General features: G+C 37.5%; 1 protein-coding gene across 1 annotated transcript in view; it reads left to right on the forward strand.

The window, feature by feature from the left end:
- The window catches only part of RAD23B (RAD23 homolog B, nucleotide excision repair protein), a 46541-nt gene that overhangs the window by 14439 nt on the left and 6888 nt on the right, over positions 1 to 25214 (forward strand). The window contains exons 2-7 of the mRNA XM_039240469.1: positions 5511 to 5592; positions 5884 to 5963; positions 8949 to 9217; positions 14438 to 14493; positions 19266 to 19393; positions 23392 to 23524. Of these exons, the coding sequence (XP_039096400.1) occupies positions 5511 to 5592; positions 5884 to 5963; positions 8949 to 9217; positions 14438 to 14493; positions 19266 to 19393; positions 23392 to 23524 (748 nt within the window). The remainder of the gene's footprint in view (positions 1 to 5510; positions 5593 to 5883; positions 5964 to 8948; positions 9218 to 14437; positions 14494 to 19265; positions 19394 to 23391; positions 23525 to 25214) is intronic.

Consider the following 25214-nt stretch of genomic DNA (forward strand, 5'->3'; position numbering starts at 1 on the left):
TGGGTCTTGGTCTCACAAACCGTGAGATCATGACCTAATACAAAATCAAGAGTCAGGAGTTTAACTGAGCCACCTAGGCGCTCTTACTATAGTTTGAATGAAGTAGAAGATGGTCATCTGTGGGAAGGGAAGAAGTTTTGGGAATCAAATTTAGAGAATAGTGCAGGTTTGAAATATCCTCTTGGAGAATGGAGGAGAACCAAAAGAACTGAGGAGTTAGAGTATCTTTTATTTTCTCCAGCATTTAGAAAACTGGATGTAAATGGATAGGCAGCATTTGGATAGTTAAGATTTGTTAGCTAAGTGAGGTAGGAGATAGCACAGAGTGGTGAGAGTGAATTTTCTGTTGAGTACAGATAGAAATAAATTAAGTTGTGTTAGTCCAAATATGGGATTTTGCCCGGTAGAAGCAGCAGAAAGACAAAGTCTAATAATAGGAAGAAAGTGGTAGAAGCAGTGGAAATGTTGTCTTTGCTGAATAGAACTGGCAATAAAGATCAGAGTGAAAAGTAGGTACTCTGGGGACCAAAATCTTAATGAAATACAAGATCAGGTGTAGTAAAGAGTTAGTTACTGAGAGCTGGTAAGGATAGGTTTACAGTTTCAAAGATGGAGCAGTTTGGGGATAACAGGATTCAGCCTGTGTCCTGTGGGTTAGATGACTTAAGTAGATTGAAAGTAAAGATTGTGTTGAGGTTAAGGAACAGTGCCAGAATTTTGGACAGGTCGGTACATCTGGAACTAAAATCTAGTTCGTGTGTGTGTGTATATACATATATAATATACACATATCCTGAAGTGGTATTGCGAGATTGGCCACCAACCCCAAAAACGTTGCACTTTGTCATATTGCCCTCCAGTATTTTATCATTTGGTACTCCCATTCTGAGTGTTGTGTCTTCACACTTAACACCAAGGATTGTTCAACACTATCTATTCCAGTATGATGATGTTTTGGACTAACGATGTCTGACACTAAAATTTGTGAGTTTGGTTACTAACAAAGTTGAACCTTTTATTGACTGTACTTAAGAATTGTTGCCCTGTTATTTGTCCCATATTTCTCTTGACACAAGAAATATTTTCACCATTACTCTCTTCTTAATGTATTTGCATTTTTCCTTTTGGTATTTGTCTTATTTCTGTCTGAATTGAATGCTTAGTTAATTTTTCTTTGTTTAGTAATTAACACTTTTAATGTTAGTCTGTGATTACTTTTTTTTAGTCAAATCATACAGATATTGATGTCTGTAGAGTTCTCATTATTAGGTATTTAGTATTTTTGAATCACCATTTTTGGTTTCTTTGGAGAAAAATGATTGGAGGTGTTCTTGTTATTCTGCTTTTATTTTTTAAACTTAGAAGGGTTTTTGGGTTTCATTCCCTTTCTCCTTCTTTTGACATACAAAGCTAGAGGTAGGTTCGTTACTTCTGTGGGCTTATGAAAATATAGTGGAATAGTCTTTATGGCCTAAACTTTTAAAGTATGTATTCGATGGGTACGGGAAATAAAAATATAATTTCTGTTGGTTAGAAACTGTGTACATATCAATTAAGTCTAAATTGGCTACACATTCCTGGTCATCAGAAATGAAATTCCTGCTTATTTATTTTATTTCTCTTATTTTTTTGCTTCATATATTTCTTTATTTTGCCTTTCTCTTCACATATATCTATGCTACGTTAATTTACTCATTCAGCAAGTGTTAATTGAGCATTTGCTGTGTGCTACACTACTATGTACTGTTCTGAGAACTAGAATCACTCATAGTACCACATGTGGTCTGTAATTCGTTTGTAATTTTTTTTTTTTTAACCAAGCAACCACAGTTGCAAATATTGCATCTCTCTCTCCTTCTCTGAACAAAGAAGTATGGAAGAAAATTTATCATTCACCATAGAATGCCCTAACTGAGCTCTAGGCCATCGCTCATCTGACTTTGGGGAAGTCATTTAGCATATAAAGTAGCAGTTCTCAAGCAATCATCTCCTTGTTTTCAAGACCGTTGACACTTAAAATTAATTGAGGACCCCAAAATTACATTTATCAATGTACTTGTATTAACTATTAGAAATTAAGCAGAGGAATTTTTTAAATATTCATTTAAAGATAATAAATCTCTTAAAGGTTATAATTAATATATTTTTATGTGAAAAATTATTTTCCAAAACAAAAAACCGTTAAGACTGGCATTGTCTTACCTGTTTTGCTAAACTTGTTTTTAATGTTTATTTTAAGTTTATTTATTTTGAGAGAGAGCGTGCACAAACAGAGGAGAGGCAGAGAGAGGTGGAAACAGAGGATCTGAAGCAGGCTCTGTGCTGACAGCAGAGAGCCCAGTGTGGGGCTTGAACCCCATGAACCATGAGACCATGACCTGAGCTGAAGTCGGACACTTAACTGACTGAGCCACCCACACACCTCAAATGTTTATTTACTTTTGAGAGAGAAGAGTACGCACACGCAAGAGGCAAGGCGGGTAGGGGATACGATCCGAAGTGGGCTCTGCATTGACAGCAGAGAGCAAGATGCAGGGCTCAAACTCATGAATCATGAGATTCTGACCTGAGCAGAAGTTGGATGCTTAACCACCCATGCACCCCTTGTTTTGCAAAACTTTTTAATGTTTGGCTTAATAGAAAAAGATAGCTAAATTCTCATCCACTTCTGCACTCAGTCTTTTTTGAAATCTCATGTTTTGTAGCCTCTGGAAAATTAAAGTATAAACTTGTGAGAAAATGAGCGTGGAAAAGTCAAATAATATCTTTTGACCTTGCAGACCACCTGATAAGGTCTTAAGAACCTTATGGTTCCTTGACCACACCTAGAGAATCATTGCTCTAGGCCTTAGCATCTGTAGCAGTATAGGGTTTAATTAAATGGTCTTTAAAGTTTACTTTATCTTAGAAATTTGAATAGTATCTTTTATTTCACCACTCTTATCATGAAGTTCTAGCTGAATGTATAGGTAAAATGAGAACTGTCAACATAAATTATGGAACAAGGGACAACTGTTAGATTGGTGAATCTTTGTACTTTTTTTTTATTCTGAACCACATGTAACATAGAATTTACCATCTCATGGAATTTATATCCTGCGTTTACTGATTCTCTGAGTGCCTTTTTAAAAAGCTGTTACTTGTGGGGCATCTGGGTGGCTTTGTTGGTTAAGCATTTGACTTTTGGTCATGATATATGGGTTAAAGCCCTGCATCAGGCTCTGCACTGGCATTGCGGACCCCGCTTGAGTCTCATTCATAAATTTAAAATAATTTCTGAAAGGTATTACTTGTGTTCATTTAACCTTCGAAATTTGGAACAAGAGAAAATAGTGGAGTGAGGTCCTTTTTTCTTTTGGAAACTACACCATTGATTTTTATTTTCATTTATTTTTTTTAAAGGGATAGAGCATTTTTTTAATCTTTTTTTTAATGTTTTATTTATTTCTGAGAGAGAGAGGAAGACACAGAATCCGAAACAGGCTCCAGGCTCTGAGCTAGCTGTGAGCACAGAGCCCGACGTGGGGCTCAAACCCACAAACCGCGAGATCATGACCTGAGCCGAACTCGGATGCATAACCGACTGAGCCACCCAGGCGCCCCATTGATTTTTAATTATACAAAGGAGCCTTCTCTTTATATCTCTATCAGACGGTTTTTCACCTAAAGCTTAGAACTATCAACTTAGACAATTTTCAGAAGTATTCTGGGAAATTGAAGATAATGGAATCTTCCCCCCTTGATTCATGTATCTTTAAAGTAATGAAAGTAGTACTCTCACTGTGTATCCCTATCAGGCAGTCTTTCACCTAAAGCTCAGAACTATCAACTTAGACAAATTTTAGAAGTATTCTGGGAAATAGAAGGAATGGAATTTTCCCACTTGATTCTTGTGCCTTTAAAGTAATGAGGGGCGCCTGGGTGTCTCAGTCGGTTAAGCATCTGACTTCGGCTCAGGTCATGATCTCACGGTTCATAGGTTCGAGCCCCACGTTGGGCTCTGTGCTGACAGCTAGCTCAGAGCCTGGATCCTGCTTCAGATTCTCTCTCTCTCTCTCTCTCTCTCTCTCTCTCCCTCCCCTCCCCCCCCAGAAATCAGTAGAACATTAAAAAAAATAATAAAAGTAATGAAACTAGTTCCATTATATCTTCTTGCCTTTTTTCCTCCTGTCATGCTTTCTGATTAGTTAGTTTCAGAAATTAGACTCATGTTCAGAATACCTCATAATGAGCCTACTGTCATGTAATTTTACAAGTTAGAGAGCATAAAGTTCATCTGTTACAGTACCTCTCACTTTATAGGTGAGACAGATACTGCGAGAAACCGAGCTACTTGTTTAAGATCATTTAAGCGGTCCAGTGGTTCTGGCCAAGGCTGAACTTTGGAGCCACCTGTAAAGCTTTTAAAAAATATAGGTGTTTAGGCACCATCTCTAGAAATTATGTTTTAATTGATCCTTACAAAACCCCTTCAGATGATTATGATGAAACATAATCCCACTTTTAAAGTGAATCATTTGCATCGGGGTCTGTGATGAGAGCCTGGAGGCTGCTTCAGATTCTGTCTCCCTCTCTCTCTGCCCCTCCCCTACTCACATTCTGTCTGTCTCTCTCTCAAAAATAAACATTTAAAAAATTTTTAAATAAAGTGAATCATGTGCCTTTTTTTTTTCTTTTAAGTTTATTTATTTTTGAGAGAGAGTGACAGAGCACAGTGGTGGGGGCCGGCGTGGGGGGCCGGTTGCAGAGAGAGAATCCCAAGCAGGCTCTCCATGAGACCATGACCTGAGCTGAAATCAAGACTTGCACGCTTAACCAACTAAGACACCCAGGCACCCGTGAATCATTTGCACATTCATGTTTAACTTTTATTTTTACTGTAGATGTGACTATTTTTTTTCTTAAACCTTTTAGATTAGAGAGTTTTTCTTTTTTACTCTGTGGGAAATAAGCCCATAAACTTTATAATGAGAATCAAGACTTCTGATGTTGCAGTTTTTATTTTGAAGAGATTTATCAAGTCAACTGGTAAAAGTTTTTTCTTTTAATCTTTGTATGTATAGCAGCTGGTGGTAAAGTTTATACCTATACCTAATGATATGCATTAAGAATGTCTTTTTTAGGGGCGCCTGGGTGGCTTAGTCGGTTAAGCGTCCGGCTTTCGCTTAGGTCATGATCTTGCGGTTCGTGGGTTCGAGCCCCGCGTCGGGCTCTGTGCTGACTGCCAGCTCAGAGCCTGGAGCCTGTTTCAGAGTCTGTGTCTCCCTCTCTCTCTGACCCTCCCCTGCTCAGGCTGTCTCTCTCTCTCTCTCCTAGAAATAAATAAAAATATTTAAAAAAAAAAAAAAAAGAATGTCTTTTTTAATATAATGTTGTGAAAGCTGATCTTTAAGTTTTTGCAAGTATTAATGATTAATATATGTATAAAAATTTTACCTTGCATTATCCAGACTTTGGATAGTCATTTGTTGTTTAGACGTGTTAGAAAAAAATGTTTATTTTTCCTTTAGGTGAAGGCACTGAAAGAGAAGATTGAATCTGAAAAAGGGAAAGATGCCTTTCCTGTAGCAGGTCAAAAATTAATTTATGCAGGTATGAATTAAGTACTGAAAGTAATATGTTATCTTTGGATTGTGTATACAAATTTCTGTCAAACATATATACAGTGTTTGTGTTTGATATCTTTTAATCAAATGTTAGTACCTTTTTACCTGTTAAATTTCCAATTATATTTGTCTTTATCTTGGCTGATCAGTTCATGTTTTTCTTTGGAGAAAGTATTAATTGATAGAATTGACATTGGTAATTGTTTTAACTTTAGTTATATGTAAGAAAAAGGTTATGGGGATTCAAATAATGTGTTCTTTTTTTTTAATGTACTAGGCAAAATCCTCAATGATGATACTGCTCTAAAAGAATATAAAATTGATGAAAAAAACTTTGTGGTGGTTATGGTGACAAAAGTAAGTTTTAGCCTCGTTCTGTATATTTTTATGCATGTGAAGTTTTTAAAAAAAATAAAAATCCCAAGACCAGTCTTTATAAGTGAATACAGTTTATGCACATCCATAGTGGCAGACACTTACCTGTTTTTTTAAAGATTTTAAATCTACTTTGTATGAACCATACGATTAAAATAATTTTATACATTTATAGCTTAAACGTTTTTAAATAAATTAAAACAGTTGATAAAATTGCTAGATTTTGCTGGATAGGAAAATCTCTATGTAATTATTTAAAAGTGTGATTGTTAGAAATAGAATAAATATTTATTTCGTAGTTTTAGTAGTAGTAAGGGTGCCTTAAAGGGACTTGCTAAATTATGTTCTAGATCTGATAGACTCAGGCAGAAAAGGCAGGTAGACTCTTCAGTGCAGTCATATTTCTTAGTTGATGGGGTAGATTTTAAGAAACTAAGAAAGGAAAAGGCAATTAAAGAAATGAAGGAATGATTGTTGTGAGAAAGTAAGGGAATTTTTTGTGACTTATTGGACTGAAATAGATTTGGGACAGTTTATAAAAGTCAGTTTTTCTTTAAAAGAGAATGAATATGTGTTCTTTCAGAGATTCTGTTATATTTTTATTTAAAGATGCATAAGCATGCAGTGGAGAGTTAGAGAAGTGGTGTACTCGTGACATGAATTTTTAGGATTGAATTGTCATAATCTGAGAACAGTGATACTTGTAACCCTGAAAATAGGTTTAGGTAAGTAATTGGAAACCGATTTATTAAAGACTAAAAGTAGAATAAATGCGATGATTTTTTTTTTAAGTTTAATATATGTAGTAGAAATATGTGAGTTGAGCAGGTAAACTTTATTAATTTATTTTAATTTTAAAATTTTATTTAAATCCAAATTAGTTGGCATAGAGTGTAATAACGATTTCAGGAGTAAAATTTAGCGATTCATCACATACATATAATACACATTGTTCATCTCAACAAATGCCTTCCTAATGCCCATCACCCATTTAGCCCTTCCCCATACCCAGCACCCTTCCAGCAACCCTCAGTTTGTTTCCTGTATTTAAGAGTCAAAGGAGGGGCACCTGGGTGGCTCAGTCAGTTAAGCATCCAACTTTGGCCCAGTTCATGATCTCGAGGTTTCTGAGTTTGAGCCCCGCTTTGGGCTCTGTGCTGACAGCTCAGAACCTGAATCCTTCTTTGGAATCTTGGCCTCCCTGCCTGCCTGCCTGCCTCTCTCTCTCTCTCTCTCTCTCTCTCTCTCAAAAATAAATAAACATTAAAAAAATCTCTTATAGTGAGCAAGTAAATTTTAATTACTACATATTTTTGTCCTAAGAAAAAACAGCTAAACAGTTGACATGTGTTGGACTTTAAAACTTATAATCCATTAAGAACCATTGTGATTTTGCTGTGTTAAAGCACTTACTCATTAAGTGTTAAACTTCACATTATGAAGAACAGAATCATGGGGAAATTTTGTTTCAACTAAATATTTTTTAATTGTGATAAAATATACATAACACAAAATTTACCAGTGTAACCATTTTTAATTGTACAGTTCAGTGGTATTAAGTATGTTCACATTGTTGTATAACCATCTACAGAACTCTGTACCCACTAAATAGTAACTCTTCATTCTGCCCCTCTCCCCAGGCCCTGGTAACCACCGTTGTACTTTCCATGAATTGAACTTCTCTACATATCTCATATAAATGGAATCATAGAGTATTTTCCTTGTGTGACTGGCTTATTTCCCTTAGCATAGTATCTTCCAGGTTCAGCCATGTTACGGCATGTGCCAGAATTTCCATCCTTTTAGAGCTGAATAATATTCCATTGTCTCATCTAGTTATAGATAGTATGTAATGCAAAATGTGGTATCTGCATATTTGCAGATTTGTTTTTGTATTTGTTTGGGGTCTTATTTTCTTTAGTATTGTAATCTTGACTGTTTAGAACAGTTAATCCCTTATAACTAAGGATTAACTAAATCTCAGAATAGATGGATGAGTTTGATGAATAGCTACTTAGAGCCAAGCTTTTTCTTATTTTACATAGGATTCTAATGATATTTGTAGTTATTTTGTTTTTAATAATAGAGGCCATCTATTGGAAGGGGAAGAATTAGGCATTATAGAGGCAAAGAGAAAGGACCTTATTAAAAAGAGCCAGGATAAAATTTATTTAGACCAAAAGTAAGCATCAAAACCTCAAAAAGCAGATGGGTTTGCTACCATTTAGAATGAGGCTTAAATAGCACTGTAGCAACAGAGACCTTGAGAGGGCATGGAATGTTACATTGTTATATCAATCACAAATAATCTGAAGGGAAATAGTAAATGAGTGTAATACATTTAAATTACATTTTAATCTAGATTGGGGTTTTAGAATATTAATAGTTTGCAGAGTGTTATATTGCCAGTTTAAAAAGTTATAGGGCTAAACACAAGACTCTTTAAGAGGGAGTGAATGCTCCTAGTATTTTTTTTTTCTGTCCCCTGTCCCACCTTGCGCAGTCAGTCGTTTCAGTGCATGCTGAACTAGCTCAACTCAAACAAGAAAGTTATTTTGGTGATGCTTTTAAATGACAAATGCTTTAAAGTTATAACCATGGAACTTAAACTGTGAAGTTTGGTGAGGAGTAATTAAATGGTTCTCTTTTTTTAGTAACACATTTTTTATATTTCTGAATAGTGGCTTCTATTGGTTCTTTTTTGTAGTGACTTGATAACAAACTGTTAGCTGAAAGCTAATTAAGGTTGTTAATATAGATGCTGTCATCAGCTTTGAAAGAGTAACACAGTGATTCAGATTGCTAATACTGATCGTTATTATGTTACTGTTACTTTACAAAATTATTTTCAGGTTTCAAGTTTGTAATAGTATTATGTTTATAGCCTCTTGTAACAATACTCTACTTACAGACCAGGCAATAATATTATCATCATGATTCATTATTCTACTTTTCTAATGTGTTTAGCCCAAAGCAGTGACAACGCCAGCACCAGCTACAACGCAGCAGTCCAGCCCTGCCACCACTACCACAGTTAGCTCCTCCACAGCTCCAGCTGCCGTCCAGGTCCCAGCCCCTGCTCCTGCTGTGGCTCCTGCTCCTACCCCTGCATCCATCACTCCAGCATCGACGACGGCATCTTCTGAACCTGCGCCTGCTAGTGCAACGAAACAAGAGAAACCTGCAGAAAAGCCAGCAGAAACACCAGTGGCTACTAGTCCAACATCAACTGACAGGTAAGAACTGTATTCTAGGAAATTGTATCCCAAAATGTGTTCATATTAAGAACTTCACACACATAGGGGCTCCTGGGTGGCTAGGTCAGTTAAGCGTCTGACTTTGGCTCAGGTCACGATCTCATAGTTCGTGAGTTCAAGCCCCATGTCAGGCTCTGTGCTGACAGCTCAGAGCCTGGAGCCTGCTTCAGATTCTGTGTCTTCCTCTCTCTCTGCCCCTTCCTGCTTGTGCTCTCTCTTCTCTCTCTCTCGAAAATGAATATGAATAAACATTAAAAAAAATCATGCATGTATTTGTTTTGATTATTGTGTTGATCATACTTTGTTTCTACACATTAAACTCACACTAAAACTGATTTTTGTGGGGCGCCTGGGTGGCTTAGTCGGTTAAGCGTCTGACTTTTGCTTAGGTCATGATCTCGCGATTCGTGGGTTCGAGCCCCGCGTCGGGCTCTATGCTGACTGCCAGCTCAGAGCCTGGAGCCTGTTTCAGTCTGTGACTCCCTCTCTCTCTGACCCTCCCCTGCTTACGCTGTCTCTCTCTCTCTCTCTCTCCTAGAAATAAATAAAACATTAAAAAAAAACAACTGATTTTTGTGCCTGTTTAACAATTTTCATAATCCCAGTTTTGTGTACTTCATTTTCCCCCCCGGGGGAAGGGAGAACTGCCAGAGTCATTCTTCATTTTGTGTAGAAAAATTAGGAAATACAAATACCCCTCCAAAAAATTCTAACAATTACTTGATACTTTGTTATAGTTTGACATGTTACAAATACCTTGACACTGCCCTGACTCATTTTTTATATTGATTTTTTTTCCCTGCTCATTTGTCATTTCTATTGTAAACATCTTCCATTCCACTAAATACTTCCATTTGCTGCATAGCATTGTGTTTGGATCTGAAATTTGTTCATGCTTAACCTTAGAAAAGTAACATCTTTGGGTATTTTCCTCATCTGTAAATGTATGGATGACAAAGACACTATCTCCTAGAGTTGTTATAAGGAATAAATGAAATAATGAATATAAAAGGTGTAAAATAACACATGGTATGCAGCACTAAGTATCAGCTCTTGTGGGTAGTTCACCAACCACCTTTTGTTGAACATATGGATTGTTTCATTTTTCCACTGTTTTATCTGTTTCTGTGGACTTTTGTAGAAATTTAAGTTTTGCCTGTGTAGATCTTTAAAACAAAAGAAAAAGTGCTGAGATATATGAGGAGCAAGAAATAATTTCTTCTAAGAAGTTAGCAAGATTGCTAAGTAATTTATGAGTAAAGATTTTTCCCCCAATGTCAAACAAAAGAACCAAAGCAAGTGCTTTAGTTCTCTTGGCTGGAGCTTGCATGGAGAATTCCTGCTTTATCTGAGAGCATGGATTGTATTAAATCCAGCATGCATTGGCACTGGAGCTGTTTGTGTTTTGTGACTTTAGTACAGCTTGGGACCTCAGTGGCAATAGAGTCCTTGGAATCAAAACCAGACAGAATGGAGATCTATACAGGAATTGGAAACATGTACTGGAAAGGAAGCATGTTTGTGATAAATACAACAATGATCAGGAAAAAAAATAGTTTTTATTTTAGCGTTTTACCTTTATGTTTGATTTCTGTGTCTGATCCAAGTCAACCATGTTTGGAGGGATTTGAGTCATCTGGTTCATTGCTCACTTTAGGCCTGTTGTCAAGGAATTAAATATTTCCTGTATGCCTGCCTGCCTCACTTTGCCTTAGTTTAGGCATTCTGAGACACTGTCGCCTAACTGGATGCTTCTCCCATGTACATTTAGAAATGCATTCAACACTCTTACCTAGTAGGAGACAACCAGACTCAGGTTAAGCTGTTCTATCAAAAGGTTGTTGGTCCATTCCATGTAGAGGAGGGGGAAGTTAACAAATTTAACACATTGGTTTCCAGATTATTTAAACATTGTGAATGTAATTAAATATATCTTTATTCAGTACAGTATAGCCTGTTTTCTTACATGTTTTTAGCTCTTTGAAAAGCTCATAGTGAGAATTTCATAACTGATTGGTATGATCTCTTTTTAAAATTTCCTGGAGGTACAGTTTGATGTACCCATTCTCAGGATTCAGGATTACCTTTTCAGACCTACAGAGGTTGCGTAAATCAGTAGATGATCAGTGATCCAGAGAGCAGATGCTAGAGCTACTTACTTGGTTGGGCTTTGTATGCCAACTGTTAATCTTATTTCCCCAGATTATCACCTTAGAGAAGGATAACAGAAGGATGAGAGAAGCTCAGAAAACTGGCTGCTTAAATGTGCCTTAGTCCTTTCATCTGCTGTAAAACATTTAGTGTCCTATAAAGCACAAAACTTAGATAATTATTAGGAAATACACTGGTATCTATTTGAGGGACATCAGAAAGTTTATTCATCACCCCTGGCCTCACATTTCATTATTAGTCATTTGTGTCTTTAGGCCAGTTTTGTTCTTTAAAAACTACCAATTACAATGCAAATTCTATTTGTAGATATCTACCTTAGAGAAACTGTCTGTGTGCACAAAGACTGTTAATTTGTAAGTAAAGACAAATTGGAACCAACCTAAATACCCCTTAATAAGAGAATGACTTGACCTGTAATTTATTCATATTAAAGAGCAGTGCTGCTCAGTAGGCAGCATCAGCATCACTGGGAGTTTGTTTGAAATTAAAGCCTTGACCTAAATCTGAATTCTCTGGGGGCAGATCCTAGAAATCTGTATTTTAACAAGCTCTCCCAGTGAATTTTTAGGCTTCCCAAAGCTTGAGAAGCCCTAATATACAATACTACAGGCCAGTTAAAGTATGTAGTATATATGCATATTGAGTGAATGTGGTTTCAAGGCTTTGTTATCAAGTGAGAAAAACAGATTACAAAACAGTATGGGCAGTAACCATCACCAAAGAAAAGCCACAAAACATCATATATTTTTTGGGTATGTGTAGTAATGTGTAGAAAAACAGTAACAAAGGAACAGCACACTAATTGATAAGCAGTTTCCTCTGCAGATGGGGAAGGAGAAGCAGGGAGGTAGAGTCAAGGTTGAAGAATGGCAGTCCGATCTCACCTCAGTCTGGTCTGTGATGTGAAAAAGGAAATTTTAAAGCAGTGTGCAAAACAGCACAAACTGTTCTGTAAAAGAACTGTAGGAAAGTACACTAGTCCTACCATGTAGTAAAATGTACTCTACGTGGTAACAATTCCAACAGTTTAGAGTGGCTCTTTCTAGAAAGATGGCTCATTTAAATAGATAGTATTCTAGAAACAGACCAGAATACATACCAGGGACTTCATGTAAATTAAAGTTGTGATTTCAGACCACTGTGAGGAAAATGCTGTTGGGGTTAAGGTCTAGCCAAATGGAAGGGGAGAGATGGATCACTCTAGATAGATAAAGTGAAACCACAAACAAGAGAATAGGGAGAAATGAAAATCTTAATCAAAAAAGTTATAAAAGCAGCAATTGATTAATTTCACCATAGAATTTAAAAGTTGAAAACCAAACTTTAGTAATAGCTTAATTTGGCCAATTAAATGGAATGCTATGCGTTTCAGGAAAAATTGAGATAGTTGTAGTTAATGCTGACGTGAGATAATTAAGTTAAATGAAACACCTCCAAAAGTAAGACCCAACTCATTGTTACACAGAAACAGGTTACACAGAAACAGGTAGTGGTGGTTGTTCCCCAGGTTGGGGTCTTGGGCAGGAGAATTACTTTTCCTGCATATATATATTCTTTCCAAAGCTTTTTCCTTCGGTACATGTTAGCCTTACTATCTATAATGAAGACACTTTAAAATTATACCAGACAAGTAGTTTAATCATAATAATCATATTGGACGCTATGATGCCAGGCACTTTGCTAAACACTTTACCGGCAGTAACCCTACATACCTACTACATACATACAACTTTGGGATACATGGATATTATTGCTGACCCCATTGTATTGATGAGGAAACTGAGGCTTAGAAAATAATTTATGAATTCAAACTTAGATATTCTCCTTGCTCTTGCTATGCTACAGTATTTTCTCAGATCTGAAGTCTACTGGGTTTTATTTTTTAAATTGGGAATAAGTGTATTGTGTTGTATGTACAAAACTGCTAACGGCTCCCTTTACTACTGTTGTAAACTTGAATTTATTTTTCTTTGGCCTGCTCTTCCTGGTCGTTCATAATTTTTTTTTTGTCTACCTTGTTTTCCAGACTCCTCTTCTGCAATTGCCTAACAGAAACTTAGTCCTTTTAAACTGGTTTACTTTCGGTTACAATGTGGATTTTGTCACACCTCTCCATTTCTTGCTTATGCTGTGTTCCTTGACTTGAATGCCTTCTTTCAGTTTCTGTGTTCAAAACTTACCTATAAGATCTAACTGAAATTCTGTTCTGTAAAGAGTTCCCAGGCCTTTCCAGCCTAATGTGGTTTCTGCTTTGGCTATTTACCATGTACAGGTTTTCCCCCGCTATTTGAAAGTAGAGAGTTCCTATGAAACCTTTTGTAAAAGCAGAAATAGCATAAAGCAAAGAAGCAATTACCATTAATATGGAAAAAGTTTTGATCAGACCCAAAAAATAACCTCCGTGGCTTTTCTGATACCTTAGGACACACCTTGCTAGTGGTGCACACAGGAAGATCCAATAAAGCACAGATGCACACAGACGCAGTTCAGAGTCAATAGTGGCTTGATCCCAAGATGCTGGGTCTAGTTCCATTTGAAGGAGCTTGGCGGGGCCACTTGCTTTTCTGGGTGTACACCTCTATAAAGGCTTGCTGCAAAGCAAATGACACTGTTTTCACTTACCTTGTAAAAGAAAGAAATCCTCTTTGGAGAAGTGGCAGAATGTGAACTTTGGGAAAGTGGGGGATACTTGAATCGTTTGGTATTTCTTCCACTGTGGCTTGTCTTACTTAACTTCTCATGTAAATTATTTCAGGGAAATGGTTGTGCATTATCTGTTTTGTATTCCTTAAGTAGTAAGCAATCTGGTTGTTATTTTACATCTTTGGACATTTAAAATGATGCATTTGCAGCAGAGTGAGTATTAAGATTGGAAATGTTATGGATAAAGCTTTAGGGATTAATTTAGAGACAGTGTAGCTAGACTTTTACATTTAATTAAAATCAATCTCTTTACATATTGGACAGTTACTAAACTTTAAGTTTTATATACTTTCTGAAGTATGATTTTTTAAAAACCTTTTGCAGTACGTCAGGAGACTCTTCTCGGTCAAATCTTTTTGAAGATGCGACAAGTGCACTTGGTAAGTGTCTCCGTTGTAAATAACCTTATCAGAGGGATCATTTTTCTAGGTCGTGTGTTCATCTTCATGGTTACTTATGATCAAGTTGCTAAATGGTTTAGATCATTGTTCAGTTAACGTTTCTAAAGACTTTGTAAGTTAATGTGTTATTGAATCTTTTAAATTGTACTGCTGTTATTAGAGTTAAGTATGTTCTTTTAATTAAAGCAGATAATTTTCCAAATGTGAATTTTAAACATGGTCTTAACAGAGTTTGAACTGTGTACAGGTTTATTACAAAATGTTTTTGAAACTGGTACCGAATGTTACTAAATCTGTCTCATATCTCATTCTCCTCCACCCTTTATTCCAGTTTGTAACCCTGGAGGGTCCCACCTGTATCTCACTGCTTATGTTGTACTTTCAGTGAACATACCTTTCTATCTCAACTTTTTTTTTTTTTTTAAGTTTATTTATTTTGAATGAGAGAGAGTGGGGAAGGGGCAGGGAGAGACAGGGAGAGAGAAAATTCCAAGCAGGCTCTGAGCTCTGTCTCATAAATCATGACATCATGACCTGAGCCAGAATCAAGAGTTGGCTGCCTAATCAACTGAGCCACCCAGGTGCCCCATCCCAATTTTAAATTTAACTGTTTTGGATAACTCTTTTTCATCTCCCCTTCACACTGTCAAAATCAGTTTTGTTTTTTGCCTGTTTTTCCATTATAACACTTCTGGTGCCTTTGCTACTGTGCCTGCTGATTATTGGTCTATTGGCTGGGCACCTCATTCCTCCCCTTTGGTACTATTCTGTTATTGGAAATGGTAGGGAGGTAGAAGACTGGGAACAGGTGGGAACAACAGCTTCAATCATGTGGGCTTCTAGATTCTTTGCTCAGTTAGTTGCTGCAGAAGCAGGATTCCAACAGCAGTATCACCTCATGAGATCTTGGGTGGCTTCTGACCTAATTGGACTAAAATTCCATGATCCTCTCGTTGCAATGGAAATGGCATCTTGGCTGCCCATAGCATGTAGGGGCAAAGTGTTATAGATAATCAACCTAATTAAGGTCACTGCATGTACCACACCCACATCTTTACTGTTGTCTGGGACTGCTCTGCTGCCAAAAAAAAGTATAAGTTAGTATTCAAACAGGGAGATGCTTAATCCTAGGAAGTCCTTACAGAGATACTGAAAGGACTAGAGGAGATGACCCAGAAACTGGTGATGTGCTCTCCACCCGCAGAGCTGGAGCCGACTGTCACTTGCCCCTGGTACTGCTGAACTGTCTGGCTACCCCCACTGCTGCCTTAGTTGGAAAGCATGGTGCTGACAAGCTCTAGCTGCTGCTACTACGCCTACACCTCTGAAGGCGATGTCTTATGTTTATGTCTTCTGTCAACCTGTACAACTTAGGTCATGGGACCCCTTTACTCTTTAATTTACCCAGTCTTTATGTAGATACCCTGCTCCTTTAACTTTTCTTTTATGGCTTGTGACACTACTCTTTTCTTGATCCATGCATCTGACTATTCCTTTTCAGGCTTTCTAGTTAATTCTTTTTGTTTTACCTGACCCTTAAATATATGGATTTTCTGCAGTTCTGCTCTAGACCACAGTTCAAAGTTCAAACTGGAAATGGCAGATACCACCCATATACTATAATGATTCCCAAAATTATAACCCCAGTACACATCTCCCTCTGAGCCTCCAGATTCAGATGTGAACTGAATCATTCTTTACACTGTCAACAGGGAAACTATAACCTCCATAAACTCTTTAGGTTCCAAACAGGGTCCTGTTTTATTCTCCCATCCAGTTCTTATCCTTTGTTCCTCATTGCTTGCACCATCATCTCTACCAAACGTCGGCATTGTCCTTGATCTCCCTGCCTCTCTTGGCCTCTTGAGCCCAGGGTACTGACAATCCTTCTTTCTAATGTCTCTGGAGTACTTGTTTCCAAGGCACGTGACTGCCTTAATTCACATCCTTACCTCACTAATACTCCTGCATTATTCTCTCCTACTTGTCAGTGCTCTGTTGTAGGGGACTTTATAAAAGGCTGATCTAATGCGGTTATTGTTCCCTTTGTAGTTTCTTGTGACCTGGAAGATAAGAATCTTTAATGACACATAATGGTTCTTCATCACTACTACTTTTAGTCTCATTAGCTCTCTCTCTTGTTTTGTCCATTGTCCCTAGTTTTCCTATGAGTAGCAAACTGCTTATAAGCATTTATTTTTGTTGTTTTATAACTTGATTAATTAGGAGGCCTGATTTTAGGAGGTGTGGCATGCTGACTTGGTTTGGGGGCTCTGGAGTGTGACAGCCTGTGTTGGTCTCTGCACCATGACTTAACCAGCCATTGATGCCATGATCAAAATAAACCATTCTCATGGAGTTATCGTGAGATAAGTGAGAAACACCATGTTAAAATAGTGTAGTTCAGGTACCCAACAGCTCTTAATTTCTTTTATCTTGATGCTAATTTCTGAATCTGGGAACTAGATTACTCAAAGTATATTGGCACTTGAGTGGCTTTGTGCTAGAAGTATATGAATAGGTAATTAAGAAAATAAAAATCTATTAACAAGCCCTCTATGAAAGGAAAAGTCCTTACTCTAAACAAGATATCAGATGCCACCTTAGCTCAATGATATCTAGGGTTTTTTAACTATACTTTCATAGGTAATAAATGCCTTTTGAAAATTCTGCAGAAAGTGATTCAACTGGGAAAGCGTGTCACTGTGCCAAGGAAGTGGTGATGCAGAATGACAGGGTCCCTTGCACGGTTGAACTTTTCATTCATATGGAGTAAAGAAAGAAGGGTGAGACATACAGTAAATTGCAAATCATGATTAATGATTCTAAAGAACTAATGGCCTCTACAAAGAAAAACAGAGGTGCTTATACTTTTGGTAGTCAGGCCGTAATCTATGAGACTGTAACATTTAAATTGGGAACTGAAGCCTGCAGGGGAACTGGCCCTCCAAGAAGCCTGGCGTGTGTAGAAGTTCTGGGGCAGGTTTTAGAAGGTATGACTTATGAACTAGAAAACATCAGTGTGGTTGGAGTATGGTGTTTGAAGATAGTTGGGAACCCAAAAGGAGATAAGGTTTTCTTTTTAAAAGCTTGCTTTTCCAGCCATGTGAAGAAAGAGTTGTAGTCTGGGGGGGAGGGCAGGAGAGGAAGCAGGGTGTGAACCAGACCAGAAACTTTTGTGGTCTGGTCTTAAGGCAGTGGAGAAAGGGGGAGCCTAGGGAGTTTTGCATCGTAATTCAAAGGGAGAATCTGCAGATAAGCTGCTAGATGAGATGCGAAAGACAAAGGGAAGGAAACTGCAATCTCCGTTTTCTGGTTCTGGTGCTTGTGTGGAAGGAGGTGCCATTTACTGAAATGGAGAAGGCAGATTGGTAGTGGTAGGGCACATTTGAGGGAGAAACCGTAAGAGATCAAAGTCACATGTCAATATTGGTTGAGGAGTGAGTGGGATGTCAGAAGTAGACACAGCCCATGCAGACAGCTGTGGCTAGAAAGGGAAGGGAGCAGACAGATGGGCCAGTTTCTGAAAGAGGGATCCAGATGAGGCCATGGGGGCATGCTTCTGTTTTTAGGATGACGTTCTAGGATATAGTTAACTGCTGATCAGGATAATTAAGTGGAGAGTGAAGAGCAAGAGGTAGAAAAGAGAGAAGATAACCAATGGGTCCAGTTCTTTGAGGAGACGAGAAAGGGAATAGTGCCCAGAACACAAGTGGAAGTAGAAATGGCTTAAGTAAGGTAAGTTTAGTGTAGAGACTTGGCTTTCTTTCAGAGTGTTGTCTGTTGTCTGACATTTCCATGAAGAGCAAGTTTGGGTCAGAGACAGCCTGTAGGAAGTGATTCCTGGAATAGTGCTTGGGGCTTTGCACCAGCTCTGTATGGTATGTGAAAGTCTAACTTTCCAACTTCTAACCTCCTTTTTCCCTATGCTTGGATAATAAAAGGTGTCAAGGGAAAACTGAACTTGTTATAGCCAAATCAATTGCTTGAAATGTCCCTCCTACTTGTTTTCAAAAATGAGTTCATCTATCTCTTCCAGGTTGCCTTCCCTGACCTGCTAATTCTGTCCTATATTTGTGCTACATTTGTACCTGATATTTTTATTGTACTTATAAGTTACCACATACTTCCTGGTGTGAGACAACACAGATTTGTTGTTATGGTACAGTAGGTTAGAACTAACATGGTACTCACTGAACTAAAATCAAGGGGCTAAATCTCTGGGCTACAATCAGGGCTGCATTCCTTTCTGGATACTCTAGGGGAGAATTTGTTCTATGTCTTTTCCAGGCTTCTGGAGGCTGCCCTCATTCCTTGGCTTATAGCCCCTTCCTCTTTCATCAGAGGCAACAGCATAGAATTTGTGACGTTGCCTCTTTTCTCTTGTCCTTACATCTGTTTGTCTGACCCTCTCATCTGTTTTCCTTCTGCTTTGAAGGACTCTTGTGATTACATTGGACCCACCCAGATAACCTGGGATAATTTCCCCCATGTTTAAGTCAGCTGATAAACAACCTTAATTCTGCTATGCCTTGTAAACCTAACATGTTTATAGATTCCGTGGATTCACAGGTGGCATTATCCTACCTGCGCATATATGTAGTTTGTGCTGTTGTTGCTCTTTGTATTCCTAGCCCTGCATTGCCTGAAACATTGTATACACATGCACCCTCAAGAAATGAGCAGAAAATGTCTATTTATTAAATGTTTCCTTTCTTTCCTCTCCCCCCATCCCACACACCTTTTCTTAGTGACAGGTCAGTCTTACGAGAATATGGTAACCGAGATCATGTCAATGGGATATGAACGAGAGCAAGTAATTGCAGCCCTGAGAGCCAGTTTCAACAACCCTGACAGAGCAGTGGAGTATCTTTTAATGGTGAGAAATATTTCACTTCATTCATTCAACTTTAAGACTGAAAGCTCATATATTTTAAAGGAACAGTAACAGTTCTTAGAAAAATGGTAATACATGCTAATAATTTATATAATGCTTTTTTCTTAGTATGTTAACATTTTGTATTAAAAAGATGTAGTCTCTTCTAAAAGATTTTGATGTGATTTTTTAATTAGGAAACAACATGGCTAAATGAGTTATAAAATTGGCTATGCACTTAGAGCAGTACTTTCTACCCTATTCATGTCATAATGATAGGTTGTGTGTTTGGAGGGTGGAAATAGATTTTTTTTACTCTAATCTTCCATTTTAGTAGCTTTTTGACAGCATACTGCTGCGTATACTACTTAAGACAAAAATATCAAATTGGAAGCCCATGCCCAATTTTATTTGTCTTGTACTATGTACATTTTTGTAATTCATTGACCATCTTTTGAAAATTGAAAGATTTCACTTAATAAATTCAGATAGCTGGTTTGTCTGGACAACTTGGATACAGATTTTTGCAAGGGTTTAGATCTTATAGACTCTTTAATTCACTATATTCCCATCCATTCCCTATTACCTGACATAGCATTGTGCATTTAATGTAATGTAAAATGTTATGTTATTTGCTTGGTTCACTAGTATTTGAATTGTCAGCTTGTTTATTATAGTTAGTAGCAGTCAGGGGAATTTTGAATAAGTTATTTTACTAGCATAAAATTTTGGGAAATAGGTTACTGTGGACATGGTCTGAAACCTTTGGTATTTATGACAGTGAGTGTCTGTTAGTTTACAGATGTGGCATGGGCTAAAGTAATAGTATAGAATTTTGGAATAACATTTAATTGGCTTTTTAACAATCTGGGGCTCCTGGGTGGCTCAGTCAGTTAAGCGACCGACTCTTCATTTCAGCACAGGTCATGATCTCACGGTTTGTGAGTTCAAGCCCAGCATTGGGCTCTGCACTTACAGCGTTGAGCCTGCTTCAGATCCTCTGTCTCCCTCTCTCTGCCCCTCCCTACTTCCTTCTCTCTCTCTCTCTCAAAAATAAAAAAAATGAAAAAAATTTAAAGTCTTAACATTTTATTCCATAATTGTCTTCGGTGTTTTACAGTATTATCAAGTTCTGAGTTGCTTTAAATATTATCTTAGAAATCCAGAATCCTAACTCTTTGGAGAATATAGTCTACAGTTTAATCTATTCGTTTCCAGGTTGTACTTTTGTTAGAAACTCCATTTCAGACTGTAGTTTCAGGAGAGTCAAAGTCAAGAATGAGTAACTGTGCTGCCTCCACCAGTTATCTGCCTACTCATTTGCATGTGAGATTCACACAGCCTTTTCTTACTATATCATTTCCTCTTTTGAATTCTCTTTTCCATTGCCCTCTTGATGAAAGTCTTTGTAATTTAGGAATCATTTTGGATTGATAAGTATTGTGAGTCTGTTTGTGGTACCCCTCCCCCCAAAAACGAAACTCCATATTCTATTTAAGTATTACCTTTCCTTTTATGGAGTGACTTAAATCCACTCCTGTGTGGAATTCTGCATTAGTTTAATAGTAGCAGATATTTTAATCTAATAATAGATTTGAAGTTTTGAGGTATAAAAAATAGATCACTGTTTTCAAAGTTGCTACTACTTTTTAGCATAAAATGCAAATGAATAGATACAAGTTCATGAAACACTTTATATTTTTAAATATTTATGTTTTTTTGAGAGAGAAAGAGTGGAGGAGGGTCAGAGAGGGAGAGAGAATCCCAAGTAGGCTCAGCTTTCAGTGCAGAGCCCATTGTGGGACTTCAATCCCATAGACCTTAGATCATGACCTGAACTGAAATCAAGAGTTGGATGCTTAACTAACTGAGCCACCCAAGTGCCCCATTTCATGAAATAGTTTAAAGTGTTTTTGACAATTCGGTGTTCAATTCATAGACTGAAAAGGGCCACCTTTAACTGTCACTAGTTTTTGAGACTTCTATAGCAGTGATTAACTTTTTAGTTTAACAGACCTGTTTGAGAATTTGATGGAGGCTTTGGACCCTCATTCTGCATATAGTTTGAATTAATGGATTCTCCAAAATGTTTGTTTCTAATGCCTGGAGGGACAGCTAACACAGGCAGCCATTACCCTTAATGCTGTTCGTTTAGCTTATTTGTAGGTTTATGATCTTGACTTCCGATTTTTATTGGGAAATGGAAGAATTTACCATTACCATGTCTTACCTAAATGTAATAGTTCCTTCCTCATTCTCCTCCTTTCACAATCTGTGTGGATTTCATAAAGATTTTTAGTCTGTCTTATATGAAAAGTCTTATAAATCATGCATCACAATAGTGTTCCAAAAGTCTCAGTGCAGTTTTGTTTTTGTTTTTGTTTATGTTTTTTGTTTTGAAGCAGTGAGAGACAGAGCATGAGTGGGGGAGGAGCAGAGAGAGAGGGAGACACAGAATCTGAAACAGGCTCCAGGCTCTGAGCTGTCAGCACAGAACCCGATGTGGGGCTCGAACCCACAAACAGTGAGATCATGACCTGAGCCGAAGTCAGATGCTTCTCCGACTGAGCCACCCAGGCGCCCCTCAGTGCAGTTTTAAGTTATAACTTCAGAAGACGAGCAGTACAAACTTAGAAAAAGCATCACTTAAATGCTGAAATATTTAAGGTTTTTTGATAACTACCTCTGTGAATTTTGAATAATCCATTTTAATTTTTTGTATGTGATACTTTCAAATGACACTTTCTCAGAACCAGAACCATGGATCAATAGAGGAGACCCTTCATCCTCGGCTTCTCTTGCCACCTGCTCTATCTCCATTAGGTTTTTTCCCAGCAGTCATTTCAGAGCTGCACGTGCACGTCAAAACCTGCTTCTTTGGATAATTTTAAGGCTAGGTTTATAAGTGCAAACCTTTCTATCACTGAGCTGGTGAAAGTTTTCTATGAAGTTTGAAAATTAGGGTGATGTGTAGCATAAAAACCAAATGTGTCCAATTTTAATAAGATTTGTATTGATACTTTGGTTTTTTAATGGTGGCCTTTTAAAGCAGTACATTATTACCTAATATGCAAGTTTAGAATCTTTGGTGTTAGGTGTAACCTGTTTTGCTATATGTAAACATCATTTTGTGACTTCTGTTTTAAATTCCAAATCTCTACACCTTAGTAAAATAGCTATTAAGTGTAAGTAGCTATTTAAATTTAATAAAATTGAAAGTATATATATTAAAAAGTTAGTTTCTTTAGTAACGTTAGCCAGATTTCGAGTTCTCAGAAGTTACATGTGATTAATGAGTATCTTTTAAGTCTGTTTATATATTTTGAGAGAGAACATGCACATGAGTGTGGGAGAGGTTAGAGACAGAGGCAGAGCGAGAATCCCAAGCAGGTTCTATACTGTCAGCTCAGAGCCTGACATGGAGCTTTATCTCAAGAAATTTGAGATCATGACCTGAACTAAAATCAAGAGTCAGAAGCTTAATTGACTGAGCCACTTACGTGCCCTGTGATTCATGAGTATTTCATTGGACAGCGCAGAAAACATTCTCATCATTATGGAAAGTTCTGTTGGACAGTGCTGCCTTATAGCAGTATGGGTTCTGCTACACCACACTCAGGTCATTTATAATCTAACTCAGATATATAAAGCTTTCAGATAAGTCTTAATCCTTTACTATTATTTCTATTTTTTTTATTTATTGAGAGAGAGGACGACAAAAGGGGAGAGAGACAGAGAGAGAGAGAATCCCTAAGCAGGCTCCATGCTTAGCATGGAGCCTGATGTGGGGCCTCGATCTCACAACTATGAGATCACAACTTGAGCTGACATCAACTGAGCCACCCAGGTGCCCCATCCCTTTACTTGTGATCGAAGCAGACATCTGTTTGATGCTTCTGGAAATTAGACAAGCACGTTAAACAGATGAATAAATCTTTTACTTTGTGTAATATTTAATTTTGAATGACAGGATATTTTAAAGCTGGGAAATTGTATTATAGGGGATCCCTGGAGATAGAGAAAGTCAGGCTGTGGTCGACACCCCTCCAGCGGTTAGTACCGGGGCTCCTCAGTCTTCAGTGGCTGCTGCTGCGGCAACTACGACAGCGTCGACCACAACCGCAAGTCCTGGAGGTAAAGTGGGGTGTTTGGATGGGGAGGAAACGGTCCTGAATTTTTAGTATAAAATTAATCTGAAATACCTTTGGGGTGAGATTCTTTCCTGGAATATTTGGATAACTCTTCAAACAAGTTCTCTGTCCATTAATGTTAGAGAAGGGCCTAAAACAAATTCTTTCAAGCAGTTATTCAGTACATTCTTGCTGAAACATTAGCACTGTAGTTCTGGCAAAGGGCACATTCTGTTTAGCCTATGCCAAGGAAGAGATGGTTCCCAGTTTGCATTTTGTGTTACATTCTAGAGCTATTCAGAATGTTTGCTCACCATGTCTCTTCTCTCCCTGTAAATGTCAAAAGAATGTATAATTTCAAAACCAGTAGGAACTTACTGGTTATTCTACAGCCAGCGAAATAAAACACTGAGAGAATAGAAGACTTCTATCTAAAGGTGAAAGCCAAGCTTGAATTTAGCTCTCTTCACTGGCCAGCACCCACCCTTCATTGCCAAACGCGTGACTGCAGAGGAAAGTCTGGAGCCTGTGGTGGACCCAAGAGTTACTTTGTTCTCTTTTATTCTTCATTCTGTGTATAGTATAGATAAAGTAATTAAAACTGTTAATTTTGAAGAGGTCCTGCTTAGATGCTTCTTAGAGCTTTTAGCTTTGCGTAGGACAGTAAGCTCTGGTTGACAAAAAGCCCCCTGAACACTTTGTATGCAGGCTTCCAGAGGACAGGCTTTTCATTTCTGCAGAGCTGGCGGCATGCGAATGGAAAGAAGAGGCCCCAGCTTTGGTTCAGATTTGGGCTGCCGTCCCATTTAGCTGCACTTACTGGGTTCACTTCCTTTCTGAATCTCATTTTCTTCATTTGTAAAACCAGTGTCGCACAAAGAAGGAGCAATATTCATGTTATGTGGCCATTTTAATTTGGATGATTTTTTTTCAGTACTTTAGGAAATAATATCTAAAAAATTATTCATATTTCATCGATAATCTCAAAAACATATGCAGTTTGGGTTTCTTGTAATATAATCAGACAACCACCGCTACACCGGAAAGTTGCAGTTCTGTATTTTATTTGGTATCCTTAATATTTATTATTGCCATGGGATTTTGAACTAAAGAGTTCTAGATGTATTAGTACTAAGTGGTCTTACAACTTATTTATCTCAAGCTTCTATAGATTATAAATGTTTGAAGTTTAATGGTAATAACCAAAGTCGTCTTTATAATTTAAGTTTGTATTAAAAAAAACTTCTGATCTGCATATCTGAACACTTCTAAGCATTACGTTCTCTCTCTCTTATTTGGTTTAGAATTTTCCAGGAATTCAAGCATAGGTTGTTTTTTGGGGGTTTTTTTCCTTGAGGGTTTGGGTTGTATTTTAAAGTAAGCAGGTTTTTTGGTTTTGTTTGTCCGGGGTATGTATTTTTCTTAGGAACAATTTTAGTACTTTTTATTTTAATAGAGTACATCCAGGTCATAAATTCTCATTGTTTGATAATATCAAGTGCTCAGGACACTTGTGGGAAAATTTTGTTCTTTCAGTGTTCTATACTCTACCTATGCTAATAGGAGTAATTCCTGTAGTATAAGACTTGCAAGTTGGTGCAGTCCAAAGATCTTTTTTGTCATTATTTCCTTCTATACACATCTGAGAGCTCATCATATTTACTTGTCAGTGTTTGCTGTCTAAAATTATGATT

Source organism: Hyaena hyaena, unplaced genomic scaffold (genome assembly GCF_003009895.1).
Source record: "Hyaena hyaena isolate Hyena2069 unplaced genomic scaffold, ASM300989v1 scaffold_6, whole genome shotgun sequence".
NCBI lineage: Eukaryota > Metazoa > Chordata > Mammalia > Carnivora > Hyaenidae > Hyaena > Hyaena hyaena.